The sequence below is a fragment of the Dinoponera quadriceps genome, unplaced genomic scaffold, assembly GCF_001313825.1.
Source record: "Dinoponera quadriceps isolate SergipeBrazil2010 unplaced genomic scaffold, ASM131382v1 scaffold3163, whole genome shotgun sequence".
Taxonomy (NCBI): Eukaryota; Metazoa; Arthropoda; class Insecta; order Hymenoptera; family Formicidae; genus Dinoponera; species Dinoponera quadriceps.
The window spans coordinates 176,406-192,825 of NW_014557189.1; the positions used below are offsets into that span (position 1 = coordinate 176,406).

At 39.9% G+C, this 16,420-nt stretch overlaps 1 protein-coding gene across 1 annotated transcript; it reads right to left on the bottom strand.

Moving 5' to 3' along the window:
* Window positions 1-10,629: 10,629 nt before the first annotated feature.
* On the bottom strand, window positions 10,630-15,738 carry LOC106748777. The gene is made up of 3 exons (XM_014627641.1): window positions 15,090-15,738; window positions 11,975-12,000; window positions 10,630-11,916 (listed from the first exon to the last, which is right to left on the bottom strand). The coding sequence occupies exons 1-3, from the start codon at window positions 15,736-15,738 to the stop codon at window positions 10,630-10,632; spliced, it is 1,962 nt and encodes a 653-aa protein (XP_014483127.1).
* Between the last annotated feature and the right edge of the window lie 682 nt (window positions 15,739-16,420).

Here is a 16,420-nt window from a genome sequence, read left to right on the forward strand (position 1 = left end):
TGACGACGGCACTGTTGACGTTCGGATTTATATAGACCGTGACGAATCTCGCAGCCGATTCCGAGAATAATCGACAAAGCTTGATTCTCAGCTCGCGGATTGCTCCTCGATATCGCTGGATCAGTAAGGTTGGGTAACGCGTTAATAGCGTTCGATATTTCGGAAGATCTTGAGAAACTCATGGTGGAAAGTAAGAACCCTGGTAGAAATGTCATGCATTTTTTGAACAGTTACCGCACGGTTTATTAACTTCCGTCTAGTTTAGTCAAAAACTGGTCAGTTATTATTATTGAATAGTCATCAAACTTGTTGCAGACAGTAACTGGGTGGTCTAGAAAAATTGCATACATTTCTCTACCGAGGAATCTGTTAACAAATTTTCTATTCTGTACGGCATATCCAGTTATAAGATAATTATACGTAACGTTAAAATAAGATGTACAAGAGTTCCCATCACTTTTTAATTAATACAAATTAACTCGTTTGAATCTTCTTCAAGAAAAAATTCGCGCGTTTGACGATTTAAATTTTAGAAATTTAAATTTTTAAACTTTTTTCATGTTTTATCATTTTATTCAGCTCTGGCAGTCATACATCGCCACATTAACTGTGAAAACGATCAGCGTGTAAGAGGAGATTAACGAATTTCGATAAAGCTGGGAGATAATCAGGCAAAACGGTATTCAGTCGCCTTTCCAACTTGAATGAAGTTAAGTCCTCGAGGGAGTCGCAGATGGCGACACGCTCTTTCTTCTTCTGTCTGCGCCTTTACTCGCGTTGTCTTCTTCGGCGACGAGAATTTGCCCGATGAGAGAACGGGAAGACGAACGAAACTGAATAATCATGTTACGATGCGAGCTCCGAACGATTCGGATGTTTGCAGAATTTAATGAGGCGACGTATATCGGCAAGAATGACTGCAGTGCCCTTCTGTTATAGTGCAAATTCGTGAAATATCGAATTTGGAGACCCCTTCCTGACGCGAGGTTGTTGCCAGTACTCGTGTTAATTTTGGCCAATCGTATCGTGTCCGTGTTAATAAAAGTCTGAAGTGGCATTGTCGCGCGCCTTAGCATGCTGTATTTCATTGCCCTATTTGATACGTTATCGCGAATAGATAATAATATTACACGTTATAATACATTATACATATTATAATATACACATATTAGAATGTATATATTACGTTATTAGGATATACCCACATTACCATGATATTACGTTTACGAAACATGGTGAGTGAATATTTATATATAACTGTATTATTACTACTGCAACAGAGCGAAATGCAACGCGTGTTTACATCGACGAGAGGTGATCAAATCAATATCTGCCTATGACATTGGTGATTATTTTGCGATAAATCCGACAAGATTAGACGGTAATACATTGATGTAATTACGTGACGGATAATTTAATATCGCGAGATGAGAGGAGAAAAAGGAAAGAAACGCATCTTCGGACACGGCATTTCTCTTTCTCAAGCGAGATTTCCGCGCTTTTTACAAACCATAAGCCCGAATCCATCGTCGAGCTCTTTAAATTCGTTCGTCTTCATGAAAGCGCCCTTTTTATTCCCGCTCGCTGAATTCCCCGCCGTCCACCCTAACGGTTTCTAACCCTTCGCTCAAGATTCCCATCTGTCTCCGTTTTCACGGTTGCACTGTGGCAAAATGAAGCTCGCCGATTCGAGCGAGCCGACGCCACACGAATACCGCAGATTACCGTGAAAAATGGCCGACCAAAATTGCCCCGTGTCTTCTTAATGCTTCTCACGCTAATTACCTCGGAGTGGGATCCCGCTCTTTCATTGTTCTCGCCGTTTTTACGTCGGCGGAGGCTCAGGAAGAACCCTCGGTTCTTTTTATGATTTAATTTCGAGCGATACACCTTTTCTCGCCGGGGAGAAATTTCCCGGCTGCCACGTATTGTTTCGCCTGCGATAAAGGAGAGCTGCGAATATAAGAATACGACAACAACAGAGGAGAGTAGATTCTTAAGTGAAATTAGTATAACGTGAACAGTTGAGTTAATCTCTCGTCTGTTATTCATTGTACACTCGCAGCGCGGATTAAATCCAACATCTCTTATCTCTTCTAAAATGCAATCATCGCCCTTGACTTTTCCGCGTTTGTGCTTGAAAAGAACAAGAGGCAGAGAAAGAGATCATAATATTAAAAGCTAAGCAAAGTATCTCGAGTAAAGGGAATCATACCTTGAAATAGCTGAAATAGCATTTTCTCGACATTTCTCTTTGTTTTTCTACCTTTACGTACGATTTGCTTCGTTTTCACTTTGCCTTATCATACCCGCTGTGAAATCTCAAAACTTTCCGATTCGCCGGATTATAGCGGAGTGTAACGTCACTCTCGCCATGTTTCAGTACAATGATTACACCACGGACGTTTGGCTCTTGAAGCTCTCCGAGCAGCAGGATCCATTCCGCTTTCGCATGCACGCACAGCGGGTCTGCATTATTGCGGCTTATCCGGTATTACGCTTATGTGACGCCAGTAACATCGCAGCCTTAAGCGCGCACGGTGTATCGAACACGGAATTACCCCATGAATTCGTCCCCCTACCTTCCTTCCTGCCTCTCCCACTCCCACCCCTCGTCGTCTCCTCCCCCATGGAAATTCTGTACACAATGCTCGAAGGCCTCCATCTACCACGCCGTCACCCTTGTCGGTGGCTTCGCGTCGCAACCGAGACATCAATAAAGCCTTCTCTCCCTCTCTCTCTTTCTTTTTTTTTTGCTATATTCCATCGTTCATTTATCGTGACTTTATCTCCTTGGATTCTCCTCTTTCCGTCGCCGAATATTCTGTTTCGATCAATCCGCATTCTCTGTACGGACATTGTGTGTAAGAACACGCGGACATGAGGGAAATTTGCGTGGAATAAAATGTTTTGATATCGAGTTAAATTAGAATCACAAATGTATATATTTTAAAAACGGTTATGATCCATAAATATGCATGAGAGGAAAAAATGTATGCATAAAATATGCTTGGAATATAAAATTACAAAATGTTGTGATATCATCATTTTACGATATTACGATTCGAATGAAATATTGTAAGATTGAGATGACTACAATATTTTGAAAGAAAATTATAAAAATAAGATACCAGCCTCGTGCAACATCTATTAGCGATTCTTAATATAATTAAGTTTTTTTATTATCTCATTCCATAAATTCTTTATATTTCCATTACTTTCTTAACATCCGCTTTTTTCCACGTCATGTATTCTTCCTTACTTCGTAATTTTATAATTACTTTTAGTTCTATGTGTTAAGTTCTAGGTTTTCCTCGGAAAAATCCTTTATTATACTAGACATATTAATCGTCTCTACAGACGAGGAAAGCTTGTAAATGATGTCAGGATATTCCGCAGACCGTTTCCACCATCGCCGCATTCCGGCGTTTGTTCCAAGAGGCACGCATGAAATTCATTTATTCGCTCGGAATTGCTGGGTTAGGTCATTCGAAGACGTGATCGAATCGGTAAATTCATTAGGATCACTATTTGCCGTATGAAAAGCGACCGGAAAGGACCGTGGAATCTCGAAGACGCTCGACTTCTTTTCTCACACACACTATCTTCTTCTATCGGTATACTATATCAGTATATCTAAAGGACTAAAGGAATTTCAACTATTTTAACGAGCATAACGTGCGGTCGAAAGTAGCTGGTATTATATCATTAACGGTACCATTATATATCTAGAGATTTTTTATACAAGAAGAATTACATACTCTACCTAATTTAACGTAACAGTAACACCGACACTTCAAAAAACTCTAAGATTACTTTTCGGTTTCTGACATATTTCTCGAGACAAAAGCAAGTTCTCAATTGATAATTACATTAATCAGCGTTGCGTGTGCGCTTGATGTATTTCGGGAATTCTGTGCGTGTGCGACAATCATTAATCGGTAAAAATGGAACTCAGCTTCATATTGTTATCGACAATGTTAGTCGTCTACCTACATCTCGCCGGTTAATGATATAATCTCGTTACGTAACGACGTGATTCGCTTGCGAATTCAGCCAGACCGACGCAGCCAGCAGCGCCGCTGATTGCGAACGTACTTCTCGCATTCTAACGGCACTCGTACTTTCTCCGCTCGTACCGTTCGCCCGGTAATTCACCCCCGTTCCTCGTCCTCCTCTTTCCCCCATTTTCTGCCCTTCCACTTTGTTTCTTACCTCACGTGTCTCCACGCTCGTCAGTCGGCACACGTGTTGGACGGTTAAGCCTGTTTCACGGTAGACTTTTTCTCTCACGTTTAGCCAGCTCCGCAAACACATGAGAAAAGTAACAGATAGATAAAAAGTGAGCCCAGACACACCGTCCCTTAGAGAAATAAGCTACTAGATTGTTTCTGAAAATTGCAGAATGACTCTTAAGCACAGGGTTTATCTGCACAGCACAGTTCTGGTAAGATTAAGTAGTTCGTTAAAAGTTTATACTTTCAGTATAACTGAAAGTAACGATGAAGAATTTTAGAACGATATATGTCTCTTATTTTAGTCTATAAACAATCCGTAACCGCATAGCTCGATCATTATTTTATCTTGAAGATTCGTGTGTCTCTAAAAAGAGGCGCGTTCAAGCTCTTTGCATTCAGAGCCCCCGTGGAGCTGGAACTTTTTTTTCGGGAAGTTGGAGCGTTGAAACCAAATTCCTAGAGCCCTCGACTTTCCGCTGTTTCCCCCTCGCTATTAATTAGCAGATTGTTGTTCCAGTTACAATCGAGGAAGCAGCGTGTAATGCAAGTTTCGGAAACAATAGACACGTATTCTCAAAGTAGGCATTCGGAACTTGAAGCCTCGCTCTCGCCGAGCCGTGCAATTGCTGACGCGCGCCTCTCGCCCGCGAAGACTTCCGCGAAGGAGGGCGGGATACGCTGCCGTTGTTTCAGGACTTTGAAGAAACCCTTTCTCTCGTTTGAGTGCGGAGCATCTTTCGCGAGTTTAATGAGCCTCGCAGCCGTTTTATTTCGCGAACGTATCCCCCCGGCGATAAAAGGGGGAAAGGGAAAAAATTGATCGTCCATTATCGGACTTTTACGATTTTTTAATTGCGTTTACGTGAGAGACGCGGCCTCGCAACGGTACTTTATCATTGATCGCGTTATTAATCGCTACAACGTAGCGTCGTAATCTAGGAAAGGCCGGAAACAATTGTTTCGCGGTTGAACGGTGTACGCGCAACAAGTCGCGTCCGATAAGTCATAGAGCCAGGGCGGGGGTGCCTATGTCGTTCCCGGTAATAAACATATCTGTATCGAGATGGTGCGCGTACATGTGACCGGCTACGACCACATACACAGGCATACGCGCACGCACACAGATACACGCGTGCGGAGCGTGCGGTATAGAATTTCCAATATTGGATACACTCGCCGCCGTACGAAGGCGGGCGATAGCTATCGGGATATCTTCGCCGTACGATCGATGGCGCGGTAATTGCCGGCTTTTGTCTTCCAAAACGCGCTTCCAGAGTCCCACGTACGTTTCGCATAATGCCCCTTTAACTTTAGCCGTTGGCGAGAGGAAGGTTCGCTAAAGGACGCGATCATCTTTTCCTCCCGCTTTGTCCATTCTATCCCGCATCGTTACGCTCGTTTCAAGTTATTTCGCTCGTGCCGCGTAGTTATAGTTGTTCGAGGGAAATCTGTCGGCGCAAGGCACTCGCGTTACTTGTTGTTAGGTATCAGTTCAATTCACCAGACTGTTGACTACTGCACTGAGATGCAATAGTAATGAAATGTATAAAGATTCGCGTTTGAAACGCGAGCATTCATATACGTTCATCTTCCAAACGAGGGATCTCGTGAACTCTTTGCATCGCACCGGTCAGAGAAGAGTGGATAGAAGCAGGAGATGAAGAGATCAGCTGGTGGGACAAATCTCACCGTTGGAGCGCGATGTGACCGAAGGGATGCAGAGGGTCGGGCGAGAAGGAAAGAGTTTCGAGCGAGAAAAAAATAGTGCCTTTCATGCTGGAAAATAAAATGAGTCATTCAATGAAGTGGTCGTAACGTCGGCGTAACGAATCGGGGTGAAAGCTGGGTAACAGTGCAGTCCAGGCTCGAGACTTCTCCATCCCTCCCTTCCTCCCTCCATCATCCCACGCTTCATGTAGTGGCCATGCTCTCCTCAACGACCCTCCTCCCCCTGCCTCCCCATCTAGCAAATGGATGGGATAAATTGCGCTCTTGGCACTTGACTTTTAAACCCGCTAGGCGGATCTGTCCAACTATACTTACTTTTAAATGTCTCTCCCTCGCCTTGGCCAAGGGTTTCAGCAGCGTCGACGACGACGACGATGACGACGACGACGCCGCCGCGCTGACGACGCGGGTAATGACGCGACGCCTCACGGATTAAGCCGTTCGAGGCTTACGAGCTGGTGATTATATGACGCCCGCGCGATCATCGGATGGCCAATTACGCCTCCGTAAACGGTCGTCGTTGCCTGCAAACTCGTCGATTCGCGGCGGCCACGCGATGGGTAACGTTCTCTCGTTGAACTGGGATTAGACGTCACCGTGGAGGAGATAATTGCTTATATTGTCGCAGTAAAGATTTCACGATACCTTTCTAACGGAACGGGAGAACGGACTGAAGGCGGTATACGTGTCTCGTTCGTCTGCGAAAGTATCTTCGCGAATAGAACGTTATCTCGCGATATATTATATACTTACGGAAGTATAGATACATGTATTTTTACTGGGTTAGTCGAAAAAATTCGGTTTCATTTTCTTCTTTCTTCGTAAGCCGGCCCACTTTTTACGAAAGAAACAGATGAGCGATGTCAAAACTTCGATGAAGGATCGTAGGATGATTGCAACGGTGATTACTTGATTGACTTCTTTCCCGTTGAATGCGGCAAAATCAAACTTCACTCCAGAATCAAACCGAACTTTTTCACTGATTCAATACTTATCACGTCTACATTTATTTGTTACTATCGAATACGAATAAGCGGATATCAAGCGGTGCGATGAGTCGCGGTATCTTTTGAATTTTCGACTAAAATACGAAGAACTAAGGATCTCTTAAAGGGGGTTAAAAAAATATGATAGCAATGAGACGAGTAATCGCGGCAAATGAAACATATCGTACCGTGAGAAGAGTTTATACATGATCAAGATTCGAGTCGGAAGTTTACATCTTAGCGAATGATGATGATGACGACGACGATGATGATGAAACACGCGTATCGATACGGTCTGGCCGGGAGGGTCGCAGATTTGGCGAGCGCACGCGTGACGAGACAATTTTATCCGACGGCCGATTCGTAATTCGCGACACGTTACCGTGACGTGACGCTTAAAGAACACCATTGTCCCGCCACGGTTGGTCCACAAGCGAGGTAGGATTTAATAATGTAGAGAGCCAGGCTAGACGTTGTGTACACATCGGGATTGGTACACACAGCTTTCGGGCCGTCTTCAATATCTGAGCAGCTCAGGAACGGCATTGTCTAGGACGCGGCGTCGTGGACTCGTTCGTTGCGCTTTATAACCGGCTCGACCGTTGAAGACGATGACAAGCATTATGCACCGGATAAAGTTTGTTCACTGGCCGATACTCGCGCCCGTGCGCGCCAAGGAAAGCGCGTTTCTTTTGCGAGCGAACCTTCCGCCGCACGCGCGTTAGAAACTCGGTCGCGAAAGGAATTTCGTTTTTTGACGCAACAAAGGCGAAAGAGAAAAAAACAAAAATATGGTATATAAAACTTGGGCAACTGCGGTACCGCCAGTGTTAGTTGAATCGAGGAAGCCAAACAACGCGCTCGAACGGACTCGCGAAATAGGAAGCTCTCTCGCGAGAATGCGGAACCTTGCCTGGATATCTTTATAACGTCTTTCGGACGGGCTGCGGCGGGCTGAAAAGAATTTTACGGACTTCGATCAATCATGATCGTTGCGCGAGAGCGGCAATTGAAAGCACTCCGATAAATTCGAGAGCGCGCGCGGGAAAGTAGCGCAATTTTTCAACGGGCCGCGATTCTTCTCCGGCGTCTCGTGCTTCATCCCCGGCCCTCGCGGCGGGTTAAGCCGGGCAACTAATTTGCGGGCGTATAGCGTAACGGCGAAATTTGACGAAGAAAAATGAGGATGCGCCGCGAGACGAAGGAATGCCCATGTCCTCGTCGTCCTCGACGCCGTGGCATCCACGAGTCGAGCGTCCGCCCGGCCGACGAGGACGAGTCCTATTCCAATTCCAGCGAGTTAATTGGAATTGTTTGCTGCAGACACCGCGAGCCGCTTGCCCTCGCGCGCGCCGTTCTGAATCCTATACCTCGAGCAGCGCCTGCCTTTGTCGCCGGTCCTCCGCCTCTCTCTCTCTCTCTCTCTCCCTTCCCNCCCGGCCGTTGCTGTCGTGACTTCAGCATGAAATTCACACCAGCAGCGCGGCGCCATCGCGCTCATGCACTTCCTGACATCTTGAGAGGAATTAATTTCTACTATCCACGTACTCCCCGGTACTCGCGAAGGGCCTTCCGTTAAAATTCTCGCCGCCGTTCTTACGAATTCTATCCGTCCGAACGGGCTCGCTACCGAAAGGAATGCCCGCACCGAAAGAAAAATAGTTATTTTCGGGGACAACGATATCCTTTTTTCACTTTAACCAGAAAAATAAGCAAGAGAACTATTTTTCTGGTAAGGTGAAGTAAGCTATTTTTTCTGTTACTATAGCGTCAGTGGTAATAATTTTACTTGCATGTTGCTACTATTATTTTACGAAGAAAAAAATGATATTTTTCTCTCGGTACGGCATCTTGGTCGCGTTCCGTGGTAGAAATTCATTCAGTCGATCCTCTTACAGATCGATCAAAATCCAAAATTATCGCTGTGTGCACGATTTGATTGCATTACGTTAACAGAAAGTATAATTTTATTTGTGATCAATTATAGAGTCTTCAAAGTGAAGTGATTTTACAGTTTTTAGAAATATTACTTCTTTAAATTGTTAAATTTCTTCAGTCACGTAAGTGTGTAATCTTTTCAAAAATTCCAAGGCAAATGTGATCTCAATACCCTCCTGCCTCGCCCAGAACATGTGCTGTTGCAACACAATGTTTTTCTCGACAGTGTTGCAGAGATCCACAAAGTTCTTAGACTTGAGCTCTTGCAGAAATCTACGAAAGCTAACGGAGTATCTCACTTTCTGCTGCAGCAGTTTATGAAAATGATCCTTCGGGATGGTGTTTAGGATTTTCTGAATCATCACGCTCAAACCACCTGTGGCGATACTCGGATCCGACTTAATGAAAATGGCTCTTGTCTCCCAAAGATCTTGAATTGTTCCGTACCAACTGTCGATTTCCAAACCGTTCTCCTCCAAGAAGCTCGTAAGACGAGCCAGTTGTGGCATTTCTTGACATTCTCTGGCGATAAACCTTTTCTGATCTTCGATGAAGCTCACAGTATCTTCGATTTGCGGATCGTATTTTAAATAAGTATTAACGATCGATTGTATCTCGATCAGAGGTATGAACTGTAGAATGTCTTTGAAATCTTCCTCCAGCGAGTTATTGCCCTTCGATAGATTAGCATTCGACAATGCGGTATCGTTTACTAAAGAGCCGAGGCGATAGGCTACGACGCTGAAAAGGACGAGTGACATGGCAGCTATTGCACCCATTATCATGACTGACCCGTACATTATCAGAAGGAGGAGGAAGATATCTCATCTGCAAGAAATTATATGAAGTAACGAAGAACGATAATCATACGAATTGTACGAGCACGATTACGTTTTATAGGATATCGGTATCTAGGAGTTGACCTGTATCTCACTAATAATACGGTGGGGTCTGCAATTTTATCAGACACACACTTGGTGATTTGATCGAAATTTATAATATTATCACAGATTCGTTTCTCTCTTTCTCGATAAAGTTATTGGAGAATTAAACTCGCGCGATCATTTCGTACGTCAATCGGTCGTGATTGAGATAAAATAGTTACGTCGCTGTAGATAATTACGGAGATTAGATTTTGAATGGCATTACTTACGAATATTTTATTCCCCGAGAAAACACCTGATCTATTATTTCTAGATGTAATTACATCACCAGAGCAGCGTGTAAGCTAAACGATAATAATTTTGAAACATTTTGATCAGGTTAGACTAAAAGAGACACATGTCAGTGAAATTATGGAGATTGTTACATGTTTGTCCGCTCATTAACAAACTGAAGTTAAAACATTTATATTCGTATATGTATAACTCCATACATTGGTTTGTAATATTCAGCATAGGGAATGATCTTGCGCTCTAAAATACATCTCTCTGATAAAATATACGCGTATAATTTAAAATTAAATAATTATATTAGTTGATTTAGATCAATAAACCGATGAGAGATATAAGAGATATTTTGCTTTTTCTTTTTAGTATTTCTTTATTATATTATATTATTTATATAGGTCACAAAAACGACACAAGTATGTTATGAAACAAAACTTTTATTTATTATTGCCCCAAAAAAATGAAATCGAATTTTTAAATAACTCGATAAAAAATATCAATTGAATATGAGGACATGTGTGTTTCATTGTTGCGTGTAACATCATAAATTACAAGTTGCGAGTGTTCAAGCTAAAATACTGGTGTTGGTATGGGAATCGGAACGATTTTCTTGTAAAAATCGGATAGTGCTTTAAGATCCAGGCCCTGGTCCATACATTTAGTGACCAACTTGATATAAGTCGGATGTCCGTACAGGTTAAAGATGATTTTCTTCATGTCCGGAGATGTCACTTTCTTGACAAAATCGGAAAAGACGTTGGTGGTCTTCATCTTTTCGTTGTAAAGTTCCTGTAGCTTCTCCTTAGGTATTATGGCCTCAAGATCGTTGAGCATCGCTTTCAGTCCTTCGCCGACCTTTTGCACTTCAAATTGGGATTTGAACATGTCGTCTATTTTAGGCGGCACGTAATCACCCATACCGATCGCTTGATGGAATACTTTGATCATTTCGATTGCGGGAATGCCAGCCTTCTCCAGAAATACTATCAAATTTTGATGTTCCTTAAGAGCCTCGACGTCACGAAGTAAGTCATGGAATTCGGGCGTCAATATGAAGGCAACTGCTTTCTGTACCTTTTCATCGTTGAGTGCGTATTCGGTCGTTATTTCAAAGAACTTCTCCAACGGGAGGAGTCTCACAAAGTCTTGCAATTCCTCGAACAGCGAGCGCTCAAAAGCAACAGGCATTAGCGTATGTTTCGGTACGGTAATACCGAGAACGATGTACATAATTTCGGCAACGATCCGCGTGTTCACCCCGCGGTCTTTCAAATAAGTCAGAATGGTCTGGAATGATTTCGACACGTAGACCTTATTAACGACTTGTTGGAAATTATTGGACTTGAGTTGCTGCACGAAACGGACGAAAGCCGGAGAGTTTTCCATTCTCTCTACGTAGTAGTGAATGAATTTGTTGTAGTCGATGAGTACTTTGACGTCTTTGAAGAATCCAGCGAGTCCACCGGTCCTCTTCATGGTCGTTGCGAAGTACGTGGGAGGTGTCAGCTCCTTGATACCTAAGATTTGGTTAATCACATTTACTATGGTGTAAATATCGACGCCTTCCTTCTGCAGGAAGTTGAGTAGGTTGATCACTTCAGGAACAGCTTCGACGTCTATCATCAAATCTCTGAGCACTTGACCGTTCGAGGCTTTGACGAAGTCAGCAAATTGTTTGAATTCAGCATCATTCTCCATGTAATCTAGGAAGATCCCGGCAATATCTTCCATGGGAATCAAGTCCAAAAAGTTCTGGATATCTTCATGAAGAGGGCCCTTACCGAAGTCCGGGAGATTGTGAGCTTGGCCGAAGCCGATTACAGCCAAAATGGCAAAGAGCGCTAGTGAGAACTTCATCTGTGAATATATTGACATGCAGCTAATTAATGTTATATATCAGAGACGTGTGTTATACAATATGCATATCAGTATATGTAAATACTATACGTTGAAAAAGAGAAATTAAGATGTATCGTTTTCCATGCTTGAGTAGAATATTAATCTAAGAATTGATAACAAAAATATTTGCCACTTAATATTAAATAATTATTAGAAAGAGATTGCTACACACATACACACACACATCAAATTACATACTTTTATTAAGAAAAAATATAGACTCTATATTCGATCTAAAAAATTCACAGCTAAGAACAATTTACGCCAATTTTGTATCAATGATCTCGCGTATAACGTTTAAATAATTTCAACAATTATTTGTCAAAGTTTTAGAAAGATATGTATAGATCTATTCTTTACTTACCGCGTCGGCTATGGACAACTGGCAAACAACACTGGCACCCATAAATAATTATCGCACCTTTATATACTAAAAGTGTCGCGATATTACAGATTGATTAATCATTAAAGAGGTTGATAAGATTAGTAGAAGTGATTGATTCTTGAGAAATATAAAGATTATTTGCTTGACAATCTACTAAGTATTAAAAATATAAAAGTTCATATCACTTGCTTCTTTTATATATTTTTTCATTTAAAGTGATGCGTACGTTTAATCAGAATTTTTTCCTGAAAAGTTTTGCTGCATTAATGTAATTCTCCCGCACATCTTGCGGCTTTATGTTTTTTAAATTTTTTTTAAATATCGAAATGGTTTACTAAATTGCAAAATCTGTAGTGAAAACATCAGTGTTATTTGATAAAGTAAGTAACTACGTTTCTTTATTAACACTTTCCCATTTCACCAATTTGTTGATTAACCGTTTGATGTTTTGCAACACATCCAATTATAAATATACATTTTACAGTATTAATTTTTTCGAAAATTGAGAAAAAGAGAAATGATATATTTAAGGACATATCTTTTAATTCTAGGAATTTCTTAATAAAATATTAAAATCAGAATATGAGTGTCTCATTCCAAGAAATCTTCTATCTATTATACATATTGCAGTGTACAAATTAACACGAATAAGATAGTTATCATTAGTTATTATTTTCAAAAATATATCGAATGAATCAGAGAAAAATGACGTAATGTCTTGAAGCCTAAGATCCTAAGATGTGATACTAAAATTTGTAGACATTAGTATGCAGCATATGTTAAATTCTTTGTCTAATTCACACCGTAACAAGTTCAGTCTATTAAACATGTTATTAAACATGTTCAACGACATTACTTATTTTACTTTATTTTTTTGTATTTGACACCAAATAATAGTTAATCATTTATTTTGACACATATTATAGTGAAATCTATAGCCAGTAACTTGATATTGTTCATATCTCAGCTATTTTTTTCTTAATATGTTCATCTTCAAGACGTTACATCATTTTCCTCTGATTCGTTCGATATATTTTTGAGAATAACAATTAATGATAACTATCTTATTCGTGTTAATTTGTACATTGCAATATGTATAATAAATAGGAGATTTCTTGAAATGAGATACTCATATTCCGATTTTAATATTTTATCAAGAAATTCCTAAAATTAAAAGATACATCCTTAAATATATCGTTTTAGATAAATTTTATTTTGTGTTTATTTATTTCCAACAAGAAATATAAGTATACGTATGACAGACAGATAATGTTGCTAGATTGGTATTTAAATAATTTTTAAGAAAATAATATTTTATTTATTTTAATAAAATATATGAAATATATGAAATACCACCTGAGATTGAAAATTCGTGTTCACGAATTCTTATCAAAAGATATCTGGCTAATTATATCATTTAATCCGCTCAACTCGTGGTAGGAGATTCTTTTAAACACACGTTTTCTATATATTTCGATAGTAGGAATGTATGTAAATAGTTAAAAACGATGGATACGTGCAATTTATTTAAAGGAATATTTGCTTTCATAAAATAAAGTAAAAAAGTATATTAGCGTATCAATTATATTTTTTTGTATTTCCAGTTATGTCAAATAACGCAAAAATTTTAATAAAAATAAACATCGTAACATATATTTAACAAAATATAAGATGTAAAAATAAAAAAATTATTTTATTGTATTATATGCACAAGATGTGTTTGTAAATTAATATAAATCGCTCTTAATGTATATAATTAATATCAAACCTCGAAATCTTATTTTATACAATTATGAAACTCGTATTTAAATATTTTTTCGTATTATTTATAAATATTTTACAGTAATGACGAACAAACAACATGTTGAACGCTGTGCTAGGGAAGTGAAACTGTATTTGCGTAATTTTCATGTTCTATATATTTTAATCTTAATTTTGTCGAAACCTGAACAAAAACTCAAGAATATAACATTTTATTTTCTTTTCCCTCCTTTTTTTTAATTCAACATCACTCAAACTAACCCAACTCAACAATTATTTTAGGTTAGACTAGATTAGATGATGTCAAAATAGATGATGTTAGGCTGAGTAAGAATAAAAGAGTGGAGTAGGAAGTAATAAGAAGAGAAAAGAAAATAAGAAATTGTTATATTCTTGAGTTTTTATTTAGGTTTCGACAAAACTGTGCTACTTTGAATGCGATTTTCAATATTTTTCCATCAATTTAGCATTCCGCCTTTTGTGTTGTAGTACTGTTTGTGTATATGTAATTTTTTTCATTTTTTATAATAAATATTTTGAAAGTTACACATTATTATTGTCGGTCACACTATTATTAGATAGACTATATATATTAAAAGTTATGTTAAAGGTAGTATATAAACGAAAGCTGGAATATTATTGTAATGTTGCGGAATAAAATCCGGTCATAAATAATGTTAATTGACATCTAGATTTCCAAGCTAAAATATAAAATATTTCTTGCAAATATAATATAGAATAATATAGAATAAAGATAATATAGAATAAAGATAAGGAGTTTCAGTAGAGAGGATGACATGTGCTATAATTTGTATACAGTAATATGATTTGTATTTATTAGTTTACGTGAAGTACAGCATTACATAGCCGAGTATGATATTTACGAGACGACCAATTTGGAAAAAATGCCATTAACGTGTCTGGTGATACAAGAGAATTTCGCGCTTCACGATAATATTCTGCCGGTAGGTGTCCGTCTAAGGGCGTCCGGGGATCTTGATGCCAAGGATAGTCTCCAACGCTTCTCTGACAGCTTTCAAGTCGACACCAGCCTTCCTAGCCTCATCCAAAAGTTTCTGAACCGTGGGGTGAGCATAGACCTTGTTGACGATCTCTTGGAAATTTGGAGATTTCAGTTGGTTGATGAAGTCAGCGAAAGCCTTGGATTCCTTGAGCTTCTTGTCGTAGAGGGCCTGGAGTTCCTTGATGGGGAGGATCGCCTCGATTTCGTCAAGGAATCCGCGGATTCCATTGGTCTTGTAGTTCTTGTACGCCGCACCGTCATCAGGCGGGGTGAGATGGGCGAGTCCGAGGAGGTCGTTCAAACCATTGACTATCTTGTAGATGTCAATTCCGGCGTGGTGGATGTAGTCCATCAATGTGCGGATTTCTTTCAGCGCTTCAACGTCAGCCGTGAGACTTTTGAATTCTGGGCTTTGCAAGAATGTGAACAACCTCTGGAACTCGGCGTCCTCGGTCACGTATTTAACGGCGATCGCAAACATTTCGTCGGTTGGCATGAGGTCCAAAAACTCCTGGATGTCCTTGTAGAGCTGGCCCCTACCGAAGTTCGGGATTTCGATCTTGGCGGACGCCGTAGCCACCAGGGCCAACAATGCCAGTGCGAATTTCATCTGTGAACATGTAAATTGGCTTAGAGGAAGTTCACGAAGATACGTTTAGTATATTACGTTAGTATATAGTATACGTTAATGTTTGAGGTGTTATTATATTGCAATCTATGCGCGAATCACGCATAGTAACGATTCTTTTGATTCGACAGGCTGATCGAAAAACTGTTTTCACCGATCGAGCTGAATTTTCGCAAATACTACGTTCTTAAAAGCAAATATTTAGTAGGACACTTGTAATACAAGCATTGACGGATGTTGGTTAAACATTGACCCAATCAGGCTTTCGCGTCACTCTCTTTTTATGAAAAATTGAATATTTTTCGATTTTTATTACATATCGCTGATTGAAATGTGTCATGCAGCATATTGATATGTTTGAAGTACAAACAAGTTGTTTTTTTTAATTAATCGAATAATCGGTGGAGTAAGAACTGAAAATCTGCCGTTTGGCAGTGGTCGGTGAAAGAATAAACACGCAAACTGTGAAGTAATGGCGCTTTCAGCACACCAAATACTTCAGTTTGAGAGAACTTGGATAAGGGTAGACAATAATAACATAATTACTGGTTAAAAAATAGTTACAAATTAATATATGTACGGATTATGGCATAAATTAATAATAATAATTTTTTGATAAAATGCGTTTGTGAAGTGCGTTGTGAAATGCGTTTAATTACTTTTT